Source organism: Triticum aestivum, chromosome 3A (genome assembly GCF_018294505.1).
Source record: "Triticum aestivum cultivar Chinese Spring chromosome 3A, IWGSC CS RefSeq v2.1, whole genome shotgun sequence".
NCBI classification, from domain to species: Eukaryota; Viridiplantae; Streptophyta; class Magnoliopsida; order Poales; family Poaceae; genus Triticum; species Triticum aestivum.
The window spans coordinates 582,745,526-582,766,765 of NC_057800.1; the positions used below are offsets into that span (position 1 = coordinate 582,745,526).

General features: G+C 43.4%; 2 protein-coding genes across 3 annotated transcripts; one reads left to right on the forward strand and one right to left on the reverse strand.

Annotated features, from left to right (window-relative positions):
* Nucleotides 1-304: 304 nt before the first annotated feature.
* LOC123058704 (WAT1-related protein At5g64700) lies at nucleotides 305-7,750 on the reverse strand. Of its 2 annotated transcripts, XM_044481403.1 has the most exons (8): nucleotides 7,519-7,750; nucleotides 7,263-7,400; nucleotides 2,055-2,268; nucleotides 1,905-1,967; nucleotides 1,664-1,780; nucleotides 1,174-1,573; nucleotides 920-1,071; nucleotides 305-825 (listed from the first exon to the last, which is right to left on the reverse strand). In XM_044481403.1, the coding sequence occupies exons 3-8, from the start codon at nucleotides 2,231-2,233 to the stop codon at nucleotides 606-608; spliced, it is 1,131 nt and encodes a 376-aa protein (XP_044337338.1). In that variant the 5' UTR covers nucleotides 2,234-2,268; nucleotides 7,263-7,400; nucleotides 7,519-7,750; the 3' UTR covers nucleotides 305-605. The 2 variants fall into 2 exon arrangements, with proteins under 2 accessions (XP_044337338.1, XP_044337339.1); XM_044481404.1 differs by lacking the exon at nucleotides 7,519-7,750 and having other exon boundaries at nucleotides 7,263-7,489.
* A 966-nt stretch (nucleotides 7,751-8,716) lies between these two features.
* On the forward strand, nucleotides 8,717-10,829 carry LOC123057001 (translation initiation factor IF-2). The gene is made up of 2 exons (XM_044480188.1): nucleotides 8,717-8,780; nucleotides 9,891-10,829. The coding sequence occupies exons 1-2, from the start codon at nucleotides 8,717-8,719 to the stop codon at nucleotides 10,484-10,486; spliced, it is 660 nt and encodes a 219-aa protein (XP_044336123.1). The 3' UTR covers nucleotides 10,487-10,829.
* Nucleotides 10,830-21,240: the final 10,411 nt, after the last annotated feature.

A 21,240-nucleotide genomic window follows, 5' to 3' on the forward strand; every position in this document is an offset into this window, starting at 1 on the left:
AAAATGTTTTTGACATATACGAAATTGTAGAGTGAAAATAAAAACAAACATAAAAAATAGATATGAAAAATGAAAAGCAAACAAAAAATGGAGAGAAAAAAAAATAAAACCAAACAAAAATGAAGAAAACCTTCTCAAAAAACAAAAAGGAAAAACAGGAAAAAAACGGGTGAAAACCAATGGAAAATGAAAATGAAAAAAACTTGAATAACGAGGCAACCCTGCAATACATAGAACATGCAAAATCATGTATCACGGTCTATTGATTTGCATCGGACTTCTATAAATCGCAACCATATTTGTAATCCTTTGGAGCAACATCCAACCATTGCCATGTCCAAGTTACTCCACATATAACATACATGCTACAAGTTGCACACCTTCAGAGATTACAGTGTAAGGCTTAGTGATATATGCAATTTGAGGTGACCGGGATTTGTAAAAAAAATAAGCAACTAAGAATTAGCCGAAGAGTACTGATCATAAACCCAATCAGGGCCGTTCGCCGTTCCTCTTCTTTGTGGTTTGAGTTGAATATAATTCATAGTTGCTCGAATAATGGATGCATCGCATGAGATAGATGGAGCCTCCTTCACTCGATCAAATCAGACTTGTTCAGCTGGCGATATCGTTGCTTCCTTATCGTGCTCCCTGTCCCCGTTAACTTGGCTGCTCCTCTCGTTCTTCTCCTCATCTTCTCCAGAATTCTCGCCCTCCACGCCATGGATCATATTGGTCTCGCCGCATGGCGCAATCCGGTTCTCCTTGCTTTTGCCCCACAGCACGCTGTACAGACCTCCAACGAGAAGAATTCCACCCAAGATACTGCAAAGATTAAAGAAGAAATGAACTTGAAGTTCAGCAGCCGTGTGCAGATCAGCAGTGCAGTTGGAGCTTGAAAGCTAGCTGTTGATCGTACCTGCCGAGGTGGACGATCTCTCCGAGGAAGAAGGAGGAGCAGAAAATGGTGAGGACGAAGCAGAGCGGGGTCCACACGGCGAGGAAGACCGGCCCTTTCATGTCCGCGCACCATGCTTGCAGGTAGTAGGACACCCCCGTCACCACGAACCCCTGAATCAACCCACACATCAGCCTCCGGTCCACCCCATGCGCCAATCCATCGCCAGGAGTTCATCGCCATTGACAGGACAGAGAATTAAGAAGAATCCTTACGGTGTAGAGGACGGCGAGCAAGGTGACGTCGAAGCGGAGCTGCCACCTGGAGAAGTCCCGCTCGGCGACCGCGGCGACGACGAAGCACTGACCGGCGCTGAAGACGCACTGCGTCGCCGTGACGAGCAGCTTGTTGGGGTACTCCTTGAGCAGCGCCGCCTGCAGCACGATCCACACGGACCACGTCACGTTGGCGAGCACCATGAGGAAGGTGCCCATGATCCACGTCCCCCTCGTCGCGCCGGCGTCTCCGGTCGCGGCAGCCCAGACGCGGTGGTGGTTCACCGGGTTCAGTGACGGACCCACGTAGAAGGCGATGACGAGCACCCCGGCGAGGCAGAGCCCCACGCCGGCCACTTTGGCCATGCCCGAGGGGCTCCTCAGCTTCACCACCTCCATCCTAAGGCCAGCCAAGTGTACATGTCAGTCTGGCACTAAGGTGAGCCTCAAGTAGCTAGTACAATCATACAGTACAAGGCTGGATCAGTACCTCAGCAGAAGCGCTATGAAGAAGGTGACCACAGGCATGGAGTTGCTGGTTGCGGAGCCCACGGTCGCGGATGTCAACTTGAGGCTAACGTTGTACAGATTCAAGCTAAATGTAGTCCTGCAAACAAAACCATATTAACATCGATCAGTCATTCATCTCCAGTTTGTTGCACATAAGCAGCTTAACTACGTGCAGCGGTCCATGAGATCGAGAAGCATGCTTTGCTTAATTAGTTAATTACCCGATCAAGGCAAACATGAACAGCTTCAGGAGCAACCGGAAGGACATTGACCGCGCGTTTTTCCTGCAAAATCAGCGCCTGATTCTTACATGATTCTCTTGCTAACGCTAGAGGGGTCTAGCTCAAGCAGAACAAGTTTTAGACAGTTACCTCTCGAGGGCAATGGCGAGAGGCAGCAGTAGGAGAGACGCAGCCGCCTGTCGGTAGAAGATGAAGACGTAGGTGCTGAACCCCTGGTTAAACGCCGCCTTGGAGACGACGAACATGCCGGTGTAGATCACCTGTATGATCACCGCGATCACGTACGGCTTCTTGCCATCCGCCCCCATGCCGGCAGCGAGCTTGAGCTTCAGCTACCACGGCTCTGTCAGTAACCCAACAGAGATCAATGTGTGGTCAGAGAGTGTGAACCGGTTATCGCCTGTCTTCTGCGCCGGTGTCTGAATCTCTGCAGCTAAGCTCAGCTACTTATGCTGCCACGCCGATCGAGCGACAACACTGAGCTGGAGTACGTAACAGCATCTAAACCTGATTTTCTTTGGGTTGTTTAGGCTAGGAAGCAGGGAAAAAGACCTGCGTTTCTCGAGTCAACAGGAGTACCTCTCAGCTAATGTTGAAAGAGTGCTCCTGTGTCAATGTATAATGCTAGACTGGAGTACTGATTAGCACCAGTAGGCTTGTTTACTTTTTCTAAGCTTGTTTACTGGATGGGTTCAACATGGTGACGCCCTGAGACGACAACAGCAACAAATGCTCCATGGTTTATGGGCCTGCATGCACACTCAAGTGTGAATTGGACCGTCTTCTTGACTAGAGCACGCGCACGCGCACGCAGACGCAGCGGCATTGGTCACACTGCTGTGCCTGATTAGTCCCCGCTGTTAATTAGGAGTAGTCCTTGCTAATGAGATTTGTCGGGGTCTTCAGCTTAGCCGTCGCGGGAGAAAACAAAGGCGACCCTGTGAGTGGCCAGTCAAGTCTAGGAAAGTCAAATTAACAATTCCTGGTGCCACATGTTTGCTCCCGACCTGTCGACTGATACGTGGGGTCTTTCTAAGCATAATTAGTGTGGTGCCTGCAGCCCGCTGATTAGGCCTTTGTTTATTTAAGTAAGTACTCCTTCCGTTTCTAAATATTTGTATTTCTAGAGATTTCAACAGATGACTACATACAGAATAAAATAAGTAAATCTACACTGTAAAATATGTTTATATACATCTATATGTGGTAGTCCATTCGAAATCTTTAAAAAGACAGATATTTAGAAACGGATGGAGTACGTAGTACTCCCTCCGTCCGGATTTATTAGGCCTAAAGACAACTTCTCTTAGACCAAGACACATAATAATTTGCTCACATAAATTCTTCAATTCCACTCTCAATGCACTCTCTCACATGCATGCAGCCAATGAAAAAGCACGCATGAAGTGTATTAATTTCCCATTCATGGCACCAACAACAATGGCTTTCAAGGCAACCAATGAAATGGTTGCACGCATGCACCTTTCCAAAGCGAGCCCTTATAAAAAGGGACATGCTTATGATGCTAAGAGGCCTAATAAACCCGGACGGAGGGAGTAGCTAGGAGCACCAACCGCTTCATCCAAGTAAGGGAGATGAGTTGTCTATCATTGGACAGTGCGGTGACTTAGCATGCACTATCACTAAACAGTTCGTAATTAAGGGATTATTTCCTGAACTCTCTCTGCTCAACTGTCTCTCTTTTGTCATTGGCACTTTTTATCATCTCACAGATGGTTCGGGATGCTAATTGCAGGGTCCACTCACGGCATGTATAATAGTGTTATATGAATACAGATGATCCATGATAAAAAATAGGTTGACACATTTATATTATTATTTTTTCTAACGCAACCTACTACTAGTGGGCCTCATCAAAGAATAGAAAAACAGACTCTTACTTACATGCATTTCTACTCTTCCCTTTAAGTATTTTAACTTTATGCACCGGACAATACATTTTTCTTCTCAAGCACCCGACTCTTGTCGAGGATCTCACTACATCATCCAAACCTATTTTTCTTGACATCCGATCCTACATGGCCTGCGGAGCATTATCCTAATGCTATGCATTGGCCATGCCTCAATACCTTAGCAAACCCCACTTTCTATTGATAGGGAAGCTCTGTGTCTTTACATATGGACTACTTTTGCTGGTCTGGTGGGAAATGGTTGGCAAAGTGTTAGCACAGCGAAGAACAGAAGCTGCCAGTTATGAAAAGCAAGCACCTACACCTTCACACCCTGGCAATGTCTTTATATGATTAATACTCTAAAACAGCGATGCGCCAGGGTCTACAGGTAAACCATTTCTGTAAAAGAGTTGGCAGATTGTGTGGCAGTGTATGTTCATCTTTGTACACTCTACTGGTGGCTAAGGTAAGACAGTCTACCTAAATGGTGCATAATTGCGAGTGAATTACAAAAAACCACCACATTTCAAGTTCACATCCGAATTTGCCACCATATTTCTTGGGCGCCCCAAAAATCAACCAGTTCCCTTGCTAATATTCTCAATAAACACTATTGATCGATTTGGGGTAATTTAATCCTATTTCTGACATAAAGGGCCCGCCTATAAGCAGTGACATGGCATAAAACAGTCAACACCCTAAAAAGGGTCCACGAGTCATCAACTGAACTAACAAAAGGGTCCCTGAAAAATTGCAAAAATCACCCTAGAAACAAAATTAGATTACAATGGAGCCCTTGCAGGGAGGTTGTTGTGCCTGTGAGCACAATCACCGTCGGAGGGAAGATAGGCGTCGATAGAGGGGCTCGGAAAGCAACTCCGACAGCCACGCCGGTGGCCTCGGGGGAGAAGGGCAGCCACAGGAGGGCTTCCCTGGTCACGGCGCCCCGGCCCAAGAGCTCGGCGGCCGCAGCACGCAAGGTTGCTCCTCGGCGGGCACCCAAGCCTCGATCAGGAACCGCAACGCCGCCGCACGCGAAGAGATCGGAGCTGGGGACAGGCTCGTCGCACGCCGGAGAGGAGGAGACATATCGTCGGGGCAGGGAAGGGGTTGCATCACGGGATCCGGTATGTGGTTGTGCGTGATGGGACGTGGGACGGTGGATCTCGCCGACGCCAGGAGGGAGAAGACGTGAGGGGCGGAGCACATGAGGAGAGGTCGCTGGGCGGCGCCGGCCATCTGGTCGAGGACACACGGACGGCTCCAGATGTGGAGCTCGTGGGATCGTGGGGGAGGGGTTCCTGACCAGTGGGCCCTCTGTCTAATTTAACAGTCAACATGTTTTCTTTGACTTTTGGTGCCATGTCAGCGCTTACAGGCGGGTCCTTTCTGTTAGAAATTGGATTAAATCATCCAAATCGATTATTAGTGTTTATTAAAAAAAATTAGCAAGGAAACTGGTAGATTTTTGGGTCGCCTAAGGAATATGGTGGCAAATTCGGATGTGAACTTAAAATGTGGTTATTTTTTGTAATTCACTCCATAATTGCCGGAGACATGAGTGTGACTAGACTTCTGTCGTGTTAGGCCTTTATTCGGTTGCGGTGTTATTCTCGGACCTTTGTTGTTTTCTCAAACACTCAACCTGACTGCGTGCCATTGTGTATTAGAAGAAGAAAGCATCGAAATGACGCGACTTTTACAGAGCAAAGTGAAAACAAAACAGAGCAGAAGTCCACAAGGCGACCCATCCTAAACAAAAGAACAAAGCCAAAAATGCGCATTGGCTCATTCTTTGAGGTTATGATAGGGATGGGCAACTGCTCTACATGCCTCTTCGGAAGTTCAGAGTCTTGTACGTTTGTTGTCACTACAGTCCACATGCTCATTTCTTACGATTTGCATAACTTGCAAACACTTGTTCAATACTTCAATAGATGCAGCTCATTCAAATATACTGATGGTATGTACGAATGAGATTGTTTGTCAATTGCTCTTATTAAGAGGAATGGCATGGAAGTACGCAATGTGTATTTTGTCCGCATGATGAGACAATAAAACATTTGTTCTTTCATTGTAAATTGGCTCGTTCTATATGGTCAGTCATCCAGATAGCTTCTGGCTTGTATCCTTCGTGTAGTGTTGCTAATATATTTGGCAACTGGTTACATGAGATTGATCACAAGTTTAGAATTCTTCTCAGGGTGGGAGCGCTTGCCGTGATTTGGTCGCTTTGGCTATGTAGAAATGATAAGGTTTTTAATGATAAAAGTACTTTCCTTATGCAGGTTATCTACAGATGTACCGGGACACTTCGTTTATGGTCCTCTCTACAGCGAGTGGAGAATCGAGACCTGTTTACGGAGGTGTGTACACGATTGGAGGTTGCGGCGAGGGATACTTTTACCCAATATGGGTGGCAGCATGATCTTATGATTGGGCCTCCTACCGTTTAGGTGTCATACAAATATTCATCTTTGTATTTCGCCTTCTACTTTTATTTTGGCTTGTCATGACGACTTTGTTGGCTGTGTGCATCTTAGTTATGCAGAGGCCGAGTGTAATGCTTAAACCTTTTAAGTAATAAAGCGCCTCTTTTCGAAGAAAAAAATTGCTCAAAAAATTTAAGTATTTTGTGATTTTGAAACTTGTAGTGTTCATACATTGAATCTTGAACATAAGTCCCCCACCAAAAATAGAATCATGAACACAAGCATACTTTGGTCATGCGCTGGGGAAAGTAAGATAGGCGGCAGAAACGTAAGGTTGTTGCCTCCAATTATTCACTGGGTGCTTTTCTTTGTTGAGTCCTTCTTCTATTGCAAATTACAATAGACTACTGCTATTACTCCCTCAATTCCAAAATAATCGAAGTTCTAGGATTTTTCTAAGTCAAACCTTTTAAAGTTGACGAAGTCTATAGAAAAATGCACAAAGATCTATGATATCAAATATATATAATAAAATAAGTCATTTCCTAATGAATCTAATGAAGTAAATTTGGTTTTGTAGATGTTGATAAATTTTGTTATAGACTTGGTCAAACTTAATAAATTTTGACCTAGGACAATCCTAGAACTTCAATTATTTTTGAAACGGAGGGAGTACTATTTAAAATCAATAGTATATCAGTAGTTTTTTTTTGAGGGGTTATAGTATATCAGTAGTTGGTACCAACATTTCACTGGTTTTTTTTTTGGAACCAACATTTCACTGGTATAATTATGTATACCAATGATAGTGAAAAGATTATCTTCCAATAACCAAACAGGTGATAGCAGTATCCTATTAGCTTAGAATCTTAGACTGCATATGCCACACTTTTTCGAAAGAAATAAAAGGCGGCAATTGAACAATGCAAACCAAAAAAGATGGAAGTATGTTCCTTCTATATTTGTCTATACCTGAAAAGGAGTAAACATACCTGAAACAGGCTAGTGCTATAATCTGCACAAACTCCACACTCATAGTTTGTCGAATGCAGCAGCTCAGAATTTGTCCAATGCAGCATACATGGAGTTCATGATGAGGCCAGGGACAAAGCTTTTGAGTTGGAGTTGAGCTGGATCAAAATGTCAGCATCAGAAGGTAGTGGCATACACCCACCCAGAAATGACTAAATAAACAAAAAGATGAAGAGAAAACCGTCTACAGATTTTTGACATGGGTATGGAACTGACCTCTCTGCTCACTTGGCATACAGGTTCTTCTTAACAGGTTCCAGATGGTTTACTGGAGCAGGCCATGGCTTCAGCTCAGGCAGCGGTTGAGGGGATGGACGCTGACCAAATGAGCACGTAGGTACTGATGGGCGGTAGATGCTACGAGGGCGACAGGAAGGATGCCCCATGGAAAGTTTGATGCTGGACAGTGGAGGAGGGGTATCTTATTTGGCTTGTGCTCTTCAGGTTCTGATGAATGTGCGTTAAGCCATTGGCTGGAGGGGAGAAGGAAGGAGTCATCTTGTATGTATATTTGGGCTCGTGAAGGATGAACAGGCTTACCCAACACACACAAAAAGCTTGTGAAAGTGCACATGTGTTGTATAGGAGAAGAACACGCATGTGTCGGCAGGATGTCTCATGTCTGCCACCCTCTTGCGAATCGTCGAAAGCATAGAACACGGCCAAGAAAGGTATCGCTCGCATCGCATGCACAAATGGATGGTTTGGTTTAGGGGTTAATCCTGGTTGAAGAAAGGTAGTATTCCTCTGCACGCCCTGTGCGCTTTACAAATGAACAGCCCAACTGTCAAAGCATGTACAGTCTCCAACTGTCAGACACTGCCTGCCATTTGGCAGACATCAGGACAGAAGAAACTTCATCAGCCTGCGAAACATTATGCGTTTTTAGCATGGCTTAAATTTTTGGCTCCGAACATGACCCAAATTTGAGTTACAGCATGACAAAAAGTTTGCAGGTCACTGGATGCTGCGAGACATGCACGATATATTTCTAGTGTAATAATTTAGGCTTCTTAGATTGAAATGATGCTTTATACTACCTCCATATGTACATGAAATCCACTTCGTTTTTCATGTCAAACTTTGACTTATATGGTCAGTAAAATATGGGTTATATGCAATGAAAAAAATAGCATGCTATGACAAAACAATGTGAACTTAAAATATGCTCTTAGCGAGACATTGTACATCAATTCATTTAGCGAGACATTATACACCATATTTGGGGCGCCACTAGAGTTATCGGCTTATGGACGGTTGCCACTTGTCCATGCATGGGGGGCTCTGCCAATGGTGTTGTCCGCCGTCCCGACTCGGCATGGTTGGGTGGAGATTGCCGGCGGTCCTAGGCTTGGCCAGTGAGGGTTGTGGGCATGGGCGAGTCCGGGTTGGGCCGGCCAGGCTATAGGTGGCCATGGCTCGTTCTCTTCCAGGGGTAGTGGTATCACCCAGATGTGGATTTGGAGGCCTGGACTTCGGTAGGTCTTTCCTCAAGGGTGGGCTTAGTGGCCTTGGTGCCTCGAGTCGCACTGGCGGGTTCCCAAGTGAAAACTCCATGATTTCTCGTTGATGGAGGCGACACCTGCAGGTGTCGCTATCCTCTTGAAGGCATCAGTGCGGTTCCCCTTCCCCCGCCAGTGCTTCGAGGGGAAACCCATTCCGTCCCTTCGGACTCGGCAACGAGGACGCTTTGCCTCGTTGCCCTCCTGGGGGCACCGTCGTGGAGCTCAAGTGCTTTATTATCATGGTGTGGCGTTGTCTTTTGGCTCTGCAGTGCTCATGCTATGGGTGGCCATGGCTCGTTCTCTTGCAGGGGCAGTGGTATCGCCCATATGTGGATTTGAAGACCGGACTTCGGTGGGTCTTCCCCAAAGGGTTGGTTCAGTGGCTTTGGTGCCTCGAGTGGCAATGACGGGTTCCCAAGCGAAAACTTCGCGATCTGTTGTTGATGGCGGCAACACCTGCGGGTGTCGCTATCCACTTGAAGGCGTCGTTGCGGTTCCCCTTCCCCTGCTTGTGCTTTGAGGTGAAACCCATGTCCGTCCCTTTGGACTCAGCAACGGTGACGCTTCGCCTCGTTACCCTCTCGGGGGACACCGTCGTGGAGCTCAGGTGCTTATTGTCATGGCGTGGTGTCGTCTTCTGGCTCCACAATGCTCATGCTCAGCAGCGCAGTCGTGTCGTTATTAGTGATTTTGTGCGACTTATGTTGTCCAATTTCTCTTTGTCTACTTTGCGAGGGGAGGGGGGAGCCTTTTCCATTCTTTCTCGAAGGTTCTGTTTTGTTTTTACAACCAAACAAGCTCCGGTGCAAATTTAATGTTGTGCTTTATGCGGTTTATTAATGTTTTCCTTTATTAATTCCCTACATTTAGTTAGCAGTAGATCCTCATCCTTTTTGCATTTGTGCGTCCTTGGAGGCGAAGCATTCGTGCGGTCAAAAACATTAGGAAACGACCGGAACGTGTGGGAATTCTATTCTCGGACGCAGTAAAGCGGAACAAGACAAGGCAGGGGCTGGCGCCCGGCAGGCGGCCAACCCCACGTCCGCATACGCGTAACGCGTCTCGCTTTGCTCTCTCTCGAAGGAAGGAAATTGAAAAGGCAGTCGCCAACGGCCAGCGCGAGCCAGCTAAGTCCAACCGAGCGGGCAAGGCACAACCCCCCACCCACCCCCGCCCAGACGCGTCGCCTCGGCGGCCCCGAAGCTCCTCGCCACCGGCCCGCCCCCGCCGCGCCCCTTGCCCCCGGCCCGCCCCCCCGCCGCCGGGTGGACGCCGGCGACGCCGCCATGTCGCCCTCCGCCCCGCCCGCGCCCGCCCGCTTCCTCCTCTTCGCCGCGGCCCTCGCGCTGCTCCTCCTCTCCCCAACCCTAGCGGCCTCCGACCCCGCCGCCGAGCCCTGCGCGGCGCCCCTCGACGCCGCACCGCTGGACGGCGGGGGCGGGGGAGAGGTCGCGCTCTGCCCCGTGCGGTGCTTCCGCCCCGACCCCGTCTGCGGCGCCGACGGCGTCACCTACTGGTGCGGCTGCCCGGAGGCCGCCTGCGCCGGCGCGCGGGTGGCGCGGCGCGGCTACTGCGAGGTCGGCGCCGGCTCCGCGCCCGTCTCCGGCCAGGCGCTCCTGCTCGTCCACATCGTCTGGCTCTTCGTGCTCGGCGCCGCCGTCCTCCTCGGCTTCCTCTGACGCGCGCGCGCGCCTCCGTCGCCCCCCTTCCTGTAATTGACGTCCTCCCCATCCCCACAATTGGTACAACTACTCATTTCAAGATTCTTTGTTGGATTTCGGTGCGCTCTTGAGAGCCGAGGGGGTGTGGTGCTGGAACGGAATGTTTCGTTGCGAGGATGTCACACAATTCTTTCATAGATGATGAGATTGGTTGGCTTGGTGCTTTAGATTTCGGACCTCAGCTGTCCAGATTGGTTGCCAAATGTAGGTTGAGATCGTGTAAAACAGCTTGTAAATTTCGGCTAAATACATTTTGCAGTGATCTGGTTGTGCTTGTCTATAAATTTCAGCTTTCATGATCTTACTATTGTGGTTTGTGTGGTTGTCTTTATATTTGAGCTTCATGATTGACAGACGAGAGCTTTTTAAAGCACTTCAGCAAATTGCTTTTCATTGAAATTTACTTCCGTTGTAGGGTTGCAATGGAGCCAACTCGACATTTTTCTCTTTGTTAAGAATATGAAATTTAAAATGGTAGAGCAGCTATAACTTGAGCATGGACCTGACACCTTCACACATAATGGATGTAATCAGAGGTTGTGATGTTCATGTGGCCATAAGTTCTTATGTCAGTAACATGTATTACTCTTTGTCTCTCTCTCTCTGATCTATATTAGGAGCTCTCAATTCCTTTCCATTTTATGTACTTGAGATAAAGAAGTGTAAGGAGGAGTAAAACAGAGAAATGTGGGTATTTGCATACATGAACCAAAACATGTTAAAAGGAATGTCAGTGCATCCTAGAGGTGTTCTTCATGGCTGGTATGCTGGGATTGCCATTGACTCATACGTTGATGCTTCTGGTCGTGTAGAACGGTGCAGCAAATAGCCCTGCACCTTATGAAGGACAGCTACCTCCTGTGTTTTGCCAGGAAGGCAATATCGAACCTCTTGTGTCGCTTATTTAGTCTGGTGAGCACTATTCCTTGTGTTTTGTCATTGTTTTCTTGTACTAGATAACACTGAGAAATTCTGTGATATGCTTCATTATCCTATAAATATCATACTTATAAAAGTCAGCAGTCTTCTCTTATAGATGGACAGACCCAGTGCATAGAAGCTCCCACACAAGGTGGGGCTGGGGAGGGATTATAGGAACCTAGTCTTACCCCTGCAAAGTGCAATGCAGAGAGGCTGGTTCGATGGATTTCATAAAAAAATAGCAAAGAGCAAACATAGCATACCTGTTACTGTGCCACCTATTGTGTTCAGATGGTTTATATTTCGGTTCTTGCTTTCACCAGAGTATCTATTTAGCATCCTGTCATACTGATCTTCCCTTATGCAGCTTTAAATTAACAGACCTGTTTTGACATTGAAATTGTTGTTGACTACATAAATTTTACCTGAAAGGCTGAAATGCAATTTATGGTGCAGGCAAGAATTGCTTATTCACACTCGACTACATATTTACATTGTGTCCCAACTTCTAGAAACAGTCCTGTCTCTTCCTATGATTTTAGAGATCTATGTAGTCCAAGTACAACTAGAGTAAATCAAATGTAGTTTGTTGTTAAATCGAATGTATCTTGCAGCTAAGTCAAATGCTAAGTTTGAATAGCAGAGATGGTTTCTGCTCCCAAGAAAACAGTATGTTTTTCTCTATCGATTCGTTGCAGGTCTGGCTTCCTTTATCCAAGCTGTTGCGGAGTTGATGAAGTCAATCAATGGAAATTTGTGTTGCTCTCAGGAGTCCACACTTTTCTGATTAGCTGATTCCGTGCAAGCAAGGTTGCCCGTTAGTCAAACCTAATTTCTATGTCTGCTAAATATCAAAATTTCTGTGTCACTTATTTTGTAGTGTGTGTGCAATTTGGAACTTATGTATCTGGTTGGTTTGGTCATTGATCTTATTTAGTTTTATTCATGTTGCTTGGAGTAATATTTTGGCACAAAAACCTGTCCATTTCAATCATTCTCTTGTTTATATTGTTCATGTAGAAGGAATTATTTTCTTACTTTATTTGTACTACATTCATTCTGATTTTCTAACAGGACTAGACCTTTTTTCCAAAGTAGCTGTTCTTCCATTCAGATCCATAATAAGATTCTGAAAAGCTAGTTTCTGTCGTAACAGACTTAGGTTTTTCATTTGATGAAATCAAAAATCTTTACCTATAATAATAAAGCAAATTGGGTTTCTTTCGTCCGTCATGGCATTTTTCAGAAAAGTCCCTCTATTTCATAGAATTCAACCCGCAGTTCTGTTTTAAGTTAAAACGCACAAAAGTCCCTGTCTATTCTTGAAATCAACCCGCCGTCCGGATTTAAGTCACACCTGAACCGTTATTTTACATTTTCAAAAAAAAAACCCTGATGTTTTAGGTAATTCATTCGCAGATCATATTTAACTCAAACAAATGCTTTTTAAAATCATCCATATCATTTAAACCGTAACTCCGATTTGAACATGTTATATATGAAATTTGATTAGAAAAATATGTAGAATATGAATATGAGATTATTTTTTCCTATTAATTATTTTAAAATATTATTTTAGAATATATTTGAGTCAAACCAAATGATTTTCTAAATTATCTGTATCTTTTAAACCGTAACTTCGATTTTAACATATTATATATGAAATTTTATTAGAAAAATGTGTGGAATCTAAATATGACGTTAATTTTACCTGTTAAATATTTTTTAAATATTGTTATGGAAGCAAACTTATAACTTATAGCGCAAGATTTGTTTTTTCATACCGGTGGCGATCTGGATTGCAATAAACACCCCACTATAACCATATACGAAAAAGAAAAAAATATCGATAACTACACATGCATACCTCTGAAAAATGTCGCAGGGAAAACAACGGATTTCTCAACGCGAGAGTGTGAGAAAGCGAGCGAGAAAGGGGGGGGGGGAGGAGGGAGGAGAGAGGGAGAGAGAGACGCCTTAGGATTAACCATATTCAACACACGTGTTTTGTTGTTTTGTGTGAATACCGAGGCCATCACCGGCGAGAGTGAGAAGGAGGATAAGCGGCAATACAAATATGATGCCTCGCAAAAATAAAAGAGATGGACCTATTGTAGTCTTGAGTGATGGTTGTTGAGTTAAGAGCGTGTGTTATGTTTTCTCTCCCGTTGCAACGCACGGGCTCTTTTGCTAGTATATTCTAATGGGATTCGTTTTCAAATTTGGAGATCAGTACCTGAGATCTCCAGATAAGAATGATATTGATTAAAAAATTGAAGGTATGATACTGATTATTTGTGATTATTGAAAAAAGGGACATGTGGGAGAGAGAGGAGCAAAAAGAAAGAGATCTTAGCGCTAAAGCCCACCCTCGCGATACTATCTCCTCCCGTTGCCAGGACCGGCCTTCCTCCCACCTTTGCCCTCGTCGCTGCCATAGGGCGCGGCCAGGCGAAGCCTGACCAGCAACAGCAGCGGGGAGTTCTCCTCTCGCGCGACAGTACGGTGTTGGCCGATCCTCTCGAGTCGAGACGAGGGGCTGGCGAGGGGCTCTGTGGCGTGGCGGCTCTCGGGCAGGTCCTTGGCGCGCGGGGGAGCAATGGCGTGTGGAGCTGGCATGTGGAGCTTCGTGTTGGGTGGAGCGCGCCTGGGCCATGGCGGTTGGATCGGCGGCGCAGGCTGTAGGATGTTGTGATGGGTCGCGGCAGTGGTGGCCTACAACAGCGGTAGCTCCCTGCTACTCGTGTGGCAGTTCTTGGCCACGGAGGGGTGGGGCGAGCTTATAGTAGTTGTGGCGGCGCGGCGGCCAGGGTCCAGCTGGCGGCGTAGGGTGGAGGCAACACCTTCCCTTCTCCTGGATCAGAATCAGCGGCGCGCGGGATTGGGCGAGTACCAGTGGTGCTGGATGCACGCGCGACGACAGATGTTTTGTGATCTAGGGTTTTGATGCGGCTTGAACTATGTCGGTATTTCCCCAAAGAGGAAGGGATGATACAACACAGTTAAGGTAGATATTTCCTTCAGTGATGAGACCAAGGTTATCGAACCAGTAGGAGAACCACGCAACACTATGTAAACGATACCTGCACACAAAGACCAAATACTTGCAACCCGACGTGTAAGAGGGGTTGTCAATCCCTTCGGTAAAAAGATAGATAAATTTGTAGTAGATTGGGTGAATATATCTTGCGGAAACGCGAAATAGAACAAAGTGCAGCAAGGTATTTTTGGGTTTTGGATTAATAGATCTGAAAATAAAAGCGAACAAAAATAGATCTCGGAGGCAAATATGATAAAGAATAGACCCGGGGGCCGTAGATTTCACTAGTGGTTTCTCTCGAGAAAAATAGCATACAGTGGGTAAACAAATTACTGTTGGGCAATTGATACAACCTCAAATAATTATGACGATATCTAGGCAATGAACATTATATAGGCATCACGTCCAAGATTAGTAGACCGACTCCTACCTGCATCTACTACTATCACTCCACACATCGACCGCTATCCAGCATGCATCTAGTGTATTAAGTTCATGGAAAAACGGAGTAATGCAATAAGAACGATGACATTGATGTAGACAAGATCTATTCATGTAGGAATACATCCCATCTTGTTATCCTTAATAGCAATGATACATACGTGTTATGTCCCCTTATGTCACTGGATTGAGCACCGTAAGATCGAACCCATCACAAAGCACCTCTTCCCATGGCAAGAAAAATCGATCTAGTTGGTCTAACTAAACCAAAGATTAGAAAAAGGAATACGAGGCTATAAACAATCATGCATATAAGAGATCAAAACTCAAATAACTTTCATGGATAAAATAGATCTGATCATAAACTTAAAGTTCATCGGATCCCAACAAACACACCGCAAAAAGAGTTACATCAAATAGATCTCTAAGAGACCATTGTATTGAGAATCACAAGAGAGAGAGAGAGAGAGAGAGAAAGGGGGGAAGCCATCTAGCTACTGACTACGGACCTGAAGGTCTACAATGAACTACTCACGCATCAACGGAGAGGCACCAATGAGGATGATGAACCCCACCGTGATGGTGTATAGATTGGATCTGTGGTTTCTAGAATTTTGCGGCAGCTGGAATTGTGGTTCGTCGACTCCCCTACAGTTTTTAGATTTTTGAGGTATTTATAGAGCAAAGAGGCGATGCGGGAGGCCACCGAGGTGGGCACAACCCACCAGGGGCGCGCCTGGGCCCCCAGGCGTGCCCAGGTGGGTTGTGCCCCCCTCGGGGCACCCGTCTGGTACTTTTTGGCCCATCTTGTGTCTTCTGCTCCAGAAAAAATCTCCAAAAAGTTTCGATGCGTTTGGACTCCGTTTGGTATTGATTTTCTGCAAAGTAAAAAAAACAAGCAAAAGCAACAACTGGCACTGGGCACTATGTCAATAGGTTAGTCCCAAAAAATGATATAAAGTTGTTATAAAATGATTGTAAAACATCCAAGAATGATAATATAACGACATGGAACAATAAAAAATTATAGATATGTTGGAGACATACCAACATCCCCAAGCTTAATTCATGCTCATCCTCGAGTAGGTAAATGATAAAAATATAATTTTTGATGTGGAATGTTGTCTATCATGTTCATCACAATTCTTTTCTTTTGTAGCATGGACATTTGGACTTTTATATGATTCAAAGCAATAGTGTAGTTTTGACATGAGGATTTCAATACTTAAGCATACCAACAAGCAACCATGTCTTTCAAAATATCAACACTAAAGCAAGTTATCCCTAGCCCATCATGCTCAATCATTGATCCATTCATGAAACACACTCGCATATTAGCTACACCCAATGCTTAAGTACGATTATAGTGCCCCTCAGTTGGTGCTTTATAAGAGAAGATTGAGACTCAAATAAAAATGAAAATTGCATAAAGTAAATGGAAAGGCCCTTCATAGAGGGAAGTAGGGATTTGTAGAGGTGCTAGAGCTCAAAGCAAAAAAAGATATAGATAAAACATTTTGGGTGGCATGCCTTTCCTATCAACAAAAACGATCAAGTAGTTCCCAATAATTTCCATGCTAGATATATCATAGGCGATTCCCAAACAGAAAAAAAGTTTATGCCTTTTTCTACCATACTTTCACATTCCACGGCTAACCGAATCCACGGGTACCGTCCATACCTACACTTTTCAAGGAATTTTTTATTGGACAACATAAAATAAATTCATTTTTAATTTCGAGACCGGGCATCCCTAATACCTTTGCCGTACTCTCGTGCAATGACAAGTGAATAAACACTCATCTTGAGAATAACATATCTAGCATGAAAAAAATATCAGCCACCCGCTACCGTTTCATGAGCGGTATGAGCACACAGAAGGGAAAATTATTTTGAAAATTAGAGATGGCACATACAAATTTGCTTAGAACGGCATGGAAATACCGCATAGGTATAGTGGACTCATATGGCAAAACTGAGTTTAAGGATTTTGGTGCACAAGTGATGTCTACTATGCAACTTTATTCTTGTAGACACGTGTTGGGCCTCCAAGCGCAGAGTTCTGTAGGACAGTAGCAATTTCCCCTCAAGTGGATGACCTAAGGTTTATCAATCCGTGGGAGGTGTAGGATGAAGATGATCTCTCTCAAACGACCCTGCAATCAAATACAAGAAATCTCTTGTGTCCCCAACACACCCAATACAATGGAAATTTGTATAGCTGCACTGATTTGGCGAAGAGATGGTGATACAAGTGTAATATGTATGGTAGAAATATATTTTTATAATATGAATAAATAAAAACAGCAAGGTAGCAAATAGTAAACGGACACAAAAACGGTATTGCAATGCTTGAAAATGAGGCCTAGGGTCCGTACTTTCGCTAGTGCAATCTCTCAACAATGCTAATATAATTGGATCATATAACCACCCCTCAAAGTGCGATGAAGAATCATTCCAAAGTTCCTATCTAGCGGAGAACATAAGAAGAAATCGTTTGTAGGGTACGAAACTACCTCGAAGCTATTCTTTTTGATCGATCTATCCAAGAGTTCATACTAAAATAACAACAACTAATTTCAGATTCATAATACTCAATCCAACACAAAGAACCTCAAAGAGTTCCCCAAGATTTTCACCGGAGAAACAAAAGATGAGAACATGCATCAACCCCTATGCATAGATTACCCCAATGTCACCGCGGGAATCCACGAGTTGAGTGCCAAAACATATATCAAGTAAATCAATATGATACCCCATTGTCACCGCGAGTATTCATATGCAAGACATATATCAAGTGCTCTCAAATCCATAAAAGTATTCAATCCGATAAAAATGAAATCGTAAAGGGAAAAACTCAATTCATCACAACAAGATAGAGAGGGGAAAACACCATATGATCCGACTATATTAACAAAGCCTGCGATACATCAAGATCGTGGCATCTCAAGAACACAAGAGAGAGAGAGAGAGATTAAACACATAGCTACTGGTACAAACCCTTAGCCCTGAGGGTGGATTACTCCCTCCTCATCGTGGTGGCCGCCGGGATGATGAAGATGGACACCGGAGATGATTCCCCCCTTCGGCAGGGTGCCGAAACGGGGTCTAGATTGGTTTTCGGTGGCTACAGAGCCTTGCGGAGGCGGAACTTCTAATGTAGGTTTACCCCTGAGGGTTTTTGGAATATTTGAGAATTTATAGGGTAAAGAGGGGGTGCGGGAGGCCACCGAGGTGGGCAAAACCCACCTGGGCGCGCCTAGGCCCCCAGGCACGCCTTGGTGGGTTGTGCCCCCTCGGGGCACCCTCCAGGTGCTGCTCTGGCCCATCGGGAGTCTTCTGGTCCATAAAAAATCCACAAAAAGCTCCGCCATGTTTGGACTCCGTTTGATATTGATTTCATGCGATGTACTCCCTCCGTTCCAAATTACTCGTCGCAGAAATGGGTGTATCTAGAACTAAAATACATCTAGATACATCCATACCTACGACAAGTAATTCAGAACGGAGGAAGTAAACAAACAAGCAAAAAACAGCAACTAGCACTGGGTCAATAGGTTAGTCCCAAAAATGATATAAAGTTGCATAAAATGATTGTAAAACATCCAAGAATGATAATAAAACAACATTAATACTTCATAAATTATAGATACGTTGGATACGTATCAACAAGTAGTAATCCCACTTAGTACAAGTGAAGGCTAGCAAAAGATTAAGAAGCATCCAACCAAGAAACGAAAAATCTCATAAGCGAGCATTAAGCATAACTAACACCGAATAATGCACCACAAGTAGGATGTAATTTCATTGCATAACTATTGACTTTTGTACTTGCATAGGGAATCACAAACCTTAACATCAATATTCTTACTAAACCATAATTACTCATCAACATGGCTCATATATCACTATCATCATATCGCAAAACTATTACAAAGAATCAAGTTTATTTTGTCCAATGATCTTCATGAAAGTTTTTATTACATCCCTCTTGAATAACTATCACTTTGGGACAAGTTTCATATGTTGCTTTTGATAGCTCAAACAAATCTAAGTGAAGAGCATGAGCATAAAAATTTTCTTCTCTCAAAATAATTTAAGTGAAGCATGAGAGAATTTCTTAAAAATTTACTAACTCTTAAATAAATATAAGTGAAGCATGAGAGCAATTCTTCAAAAATATTAAAGCACATTGTGCTCAAAAAGATATAAGTGAAGCACTAGAGCAATTCCATAACTCAAAAAATTTAAGTGAAGCACATAGAGCAATTCTAACAAATCATAGCATAATTTTGACTCTCCCAAATAGGTGTGTTCAGCAAGGATAGATGACACAAACTAAAAATCAAAACAAGCAAAGACTCATATAATACAAGATGCTCCAAGAAAAACTCCTGATATGTGACAAATAAAAATATAGCTCCAAGTAAAATACCAATGGTCGTTAGAAGAAAGAGGGGATGCCACTCGGGGCATCCCCAAGCTTAGTTTCTTGTTCCTCTTTGGATAATAACTTGGGGTGCCATGGGCATCCCTAAGCTTAGGATCTTCTTGCTCCTTATTCATCCATCGTGATCTCACCCAAAACTTGAAAACTTCAATCACACAAAACTCAACAAAACCTTCGTGAGATCTGTTAGTATAACAAAGAAAATCACTACTCTAAGTATTGTTGCAAACCCATTCATATTTTAATTTTGCATTATATCTACTATATTCCAACTTTACCATATCTTATGCCCTCCAATACAAACCATACATTCATCAAAATAAGCACACAATGCAAAGAAAACAGAATCTGTCAAAAACAGAATAGTCTGTAGCAATCTAAAAACTTCGAATACTTCTGTAACTCCAAAAATTCTGAAAAATTAGGACAACATGGGAAATTTGTATATAAATCTTGTGTACAAATATTAGGATTTTATCGCGCTTCTGTGAAAAATTAAAATTGTTTTACTGGGTGCAAAAGTTTCTACTTTTCAACAAGATCAAATCAACTATCACCGAACATGATCCCAAAGAATTTACTTGGCACAAACACTAATTAAAACATAAAAAACACAATCATAACAGTAGAATAATTGTGTAAACACTCAAGAATAGAAATAAAAAAGCAAAATAAATTTTACTAATTGGGTTGCCTCCCAACAAGCGCTATCATTTTATGCCTCTGGCTAGGCATAAGATTTCAGCGATGCTCACATGAAAGATAAGAATTGAAACACAAAGAGAGCATCATGAAATATATGACAAACACATTTAAGTCTAACATACTTCCTATGCATATGAATTTTATAAGCAAACAAATTATCAAGACAAGAAACATCTAACATATGCAAAGAAGAGGAATAAAACATTGAAAATCTCAACACAACGAGAGGTAATTTAGTAACATGAAAATTTCTACAATCATATTTCCCTCTCTCAAAATAATTAAATGTAAGATCATAATAAATTCAACAATATAGCTATCATAGAAAATTTTCTCTTCATGATCCACATGCATGCAAAGTTGACACTCTTCCAAAATAGTGAGATTATCATCAAATAAAGTCATGACCTCTCCCAGACCACTTTTATCAAAAAAAATCATAAGATTGATCACTCTCCAAATATGTGGGATTATTTTTACCTAGAGTTGACACTCTTTCGAACCTACTTTTAATATTATTGCAAACATATTCATCGTGAGGCTTAAATAAACTATCAAGATCATAAGAATCATCATCACCCCAATCATGATCATTGCAATAAGTAGCAGACATAACAAAACAAGCATCCCCAAGCTTGGGGCACATCACTAACACAATTGACATTAATATAATTTATAATAATATCATTGCAATCATGCTTTTCATTCAGGGAGCTATCAAGTGTGGGTGCAATAGCAATAATTTCATGTTTAACATAAGGAACTATAGCAAGTTCATCTCCATATGCATCATTAATATTGGCATCATGGCCATAAGAATAGCAAGCATCATGTTAATCAGGCGGGGATAATTCAATCAAATCAACGGAATCATAATTATCCACAGCTTCATGCATATCATTATTTTCTTCCAAAGCAGGGGACATTCTCTCAATAAATTCTTTAACATAGGCATTATGAGCATAGTTTTCATAGCAATATTTAAGTATGTCAAAATTTATAGATTTGTAGAGAGTAATATCATACTTTTCAATCAAAGATTCAACTTCATAAGCACCCTTAAAAGCAACAAATTCTTCAATTTGATCGATATCATAGTAACTATAAACCTCCTTGGCATAAGAAGATAAGATTTCATTGTCATTAAACTCACAT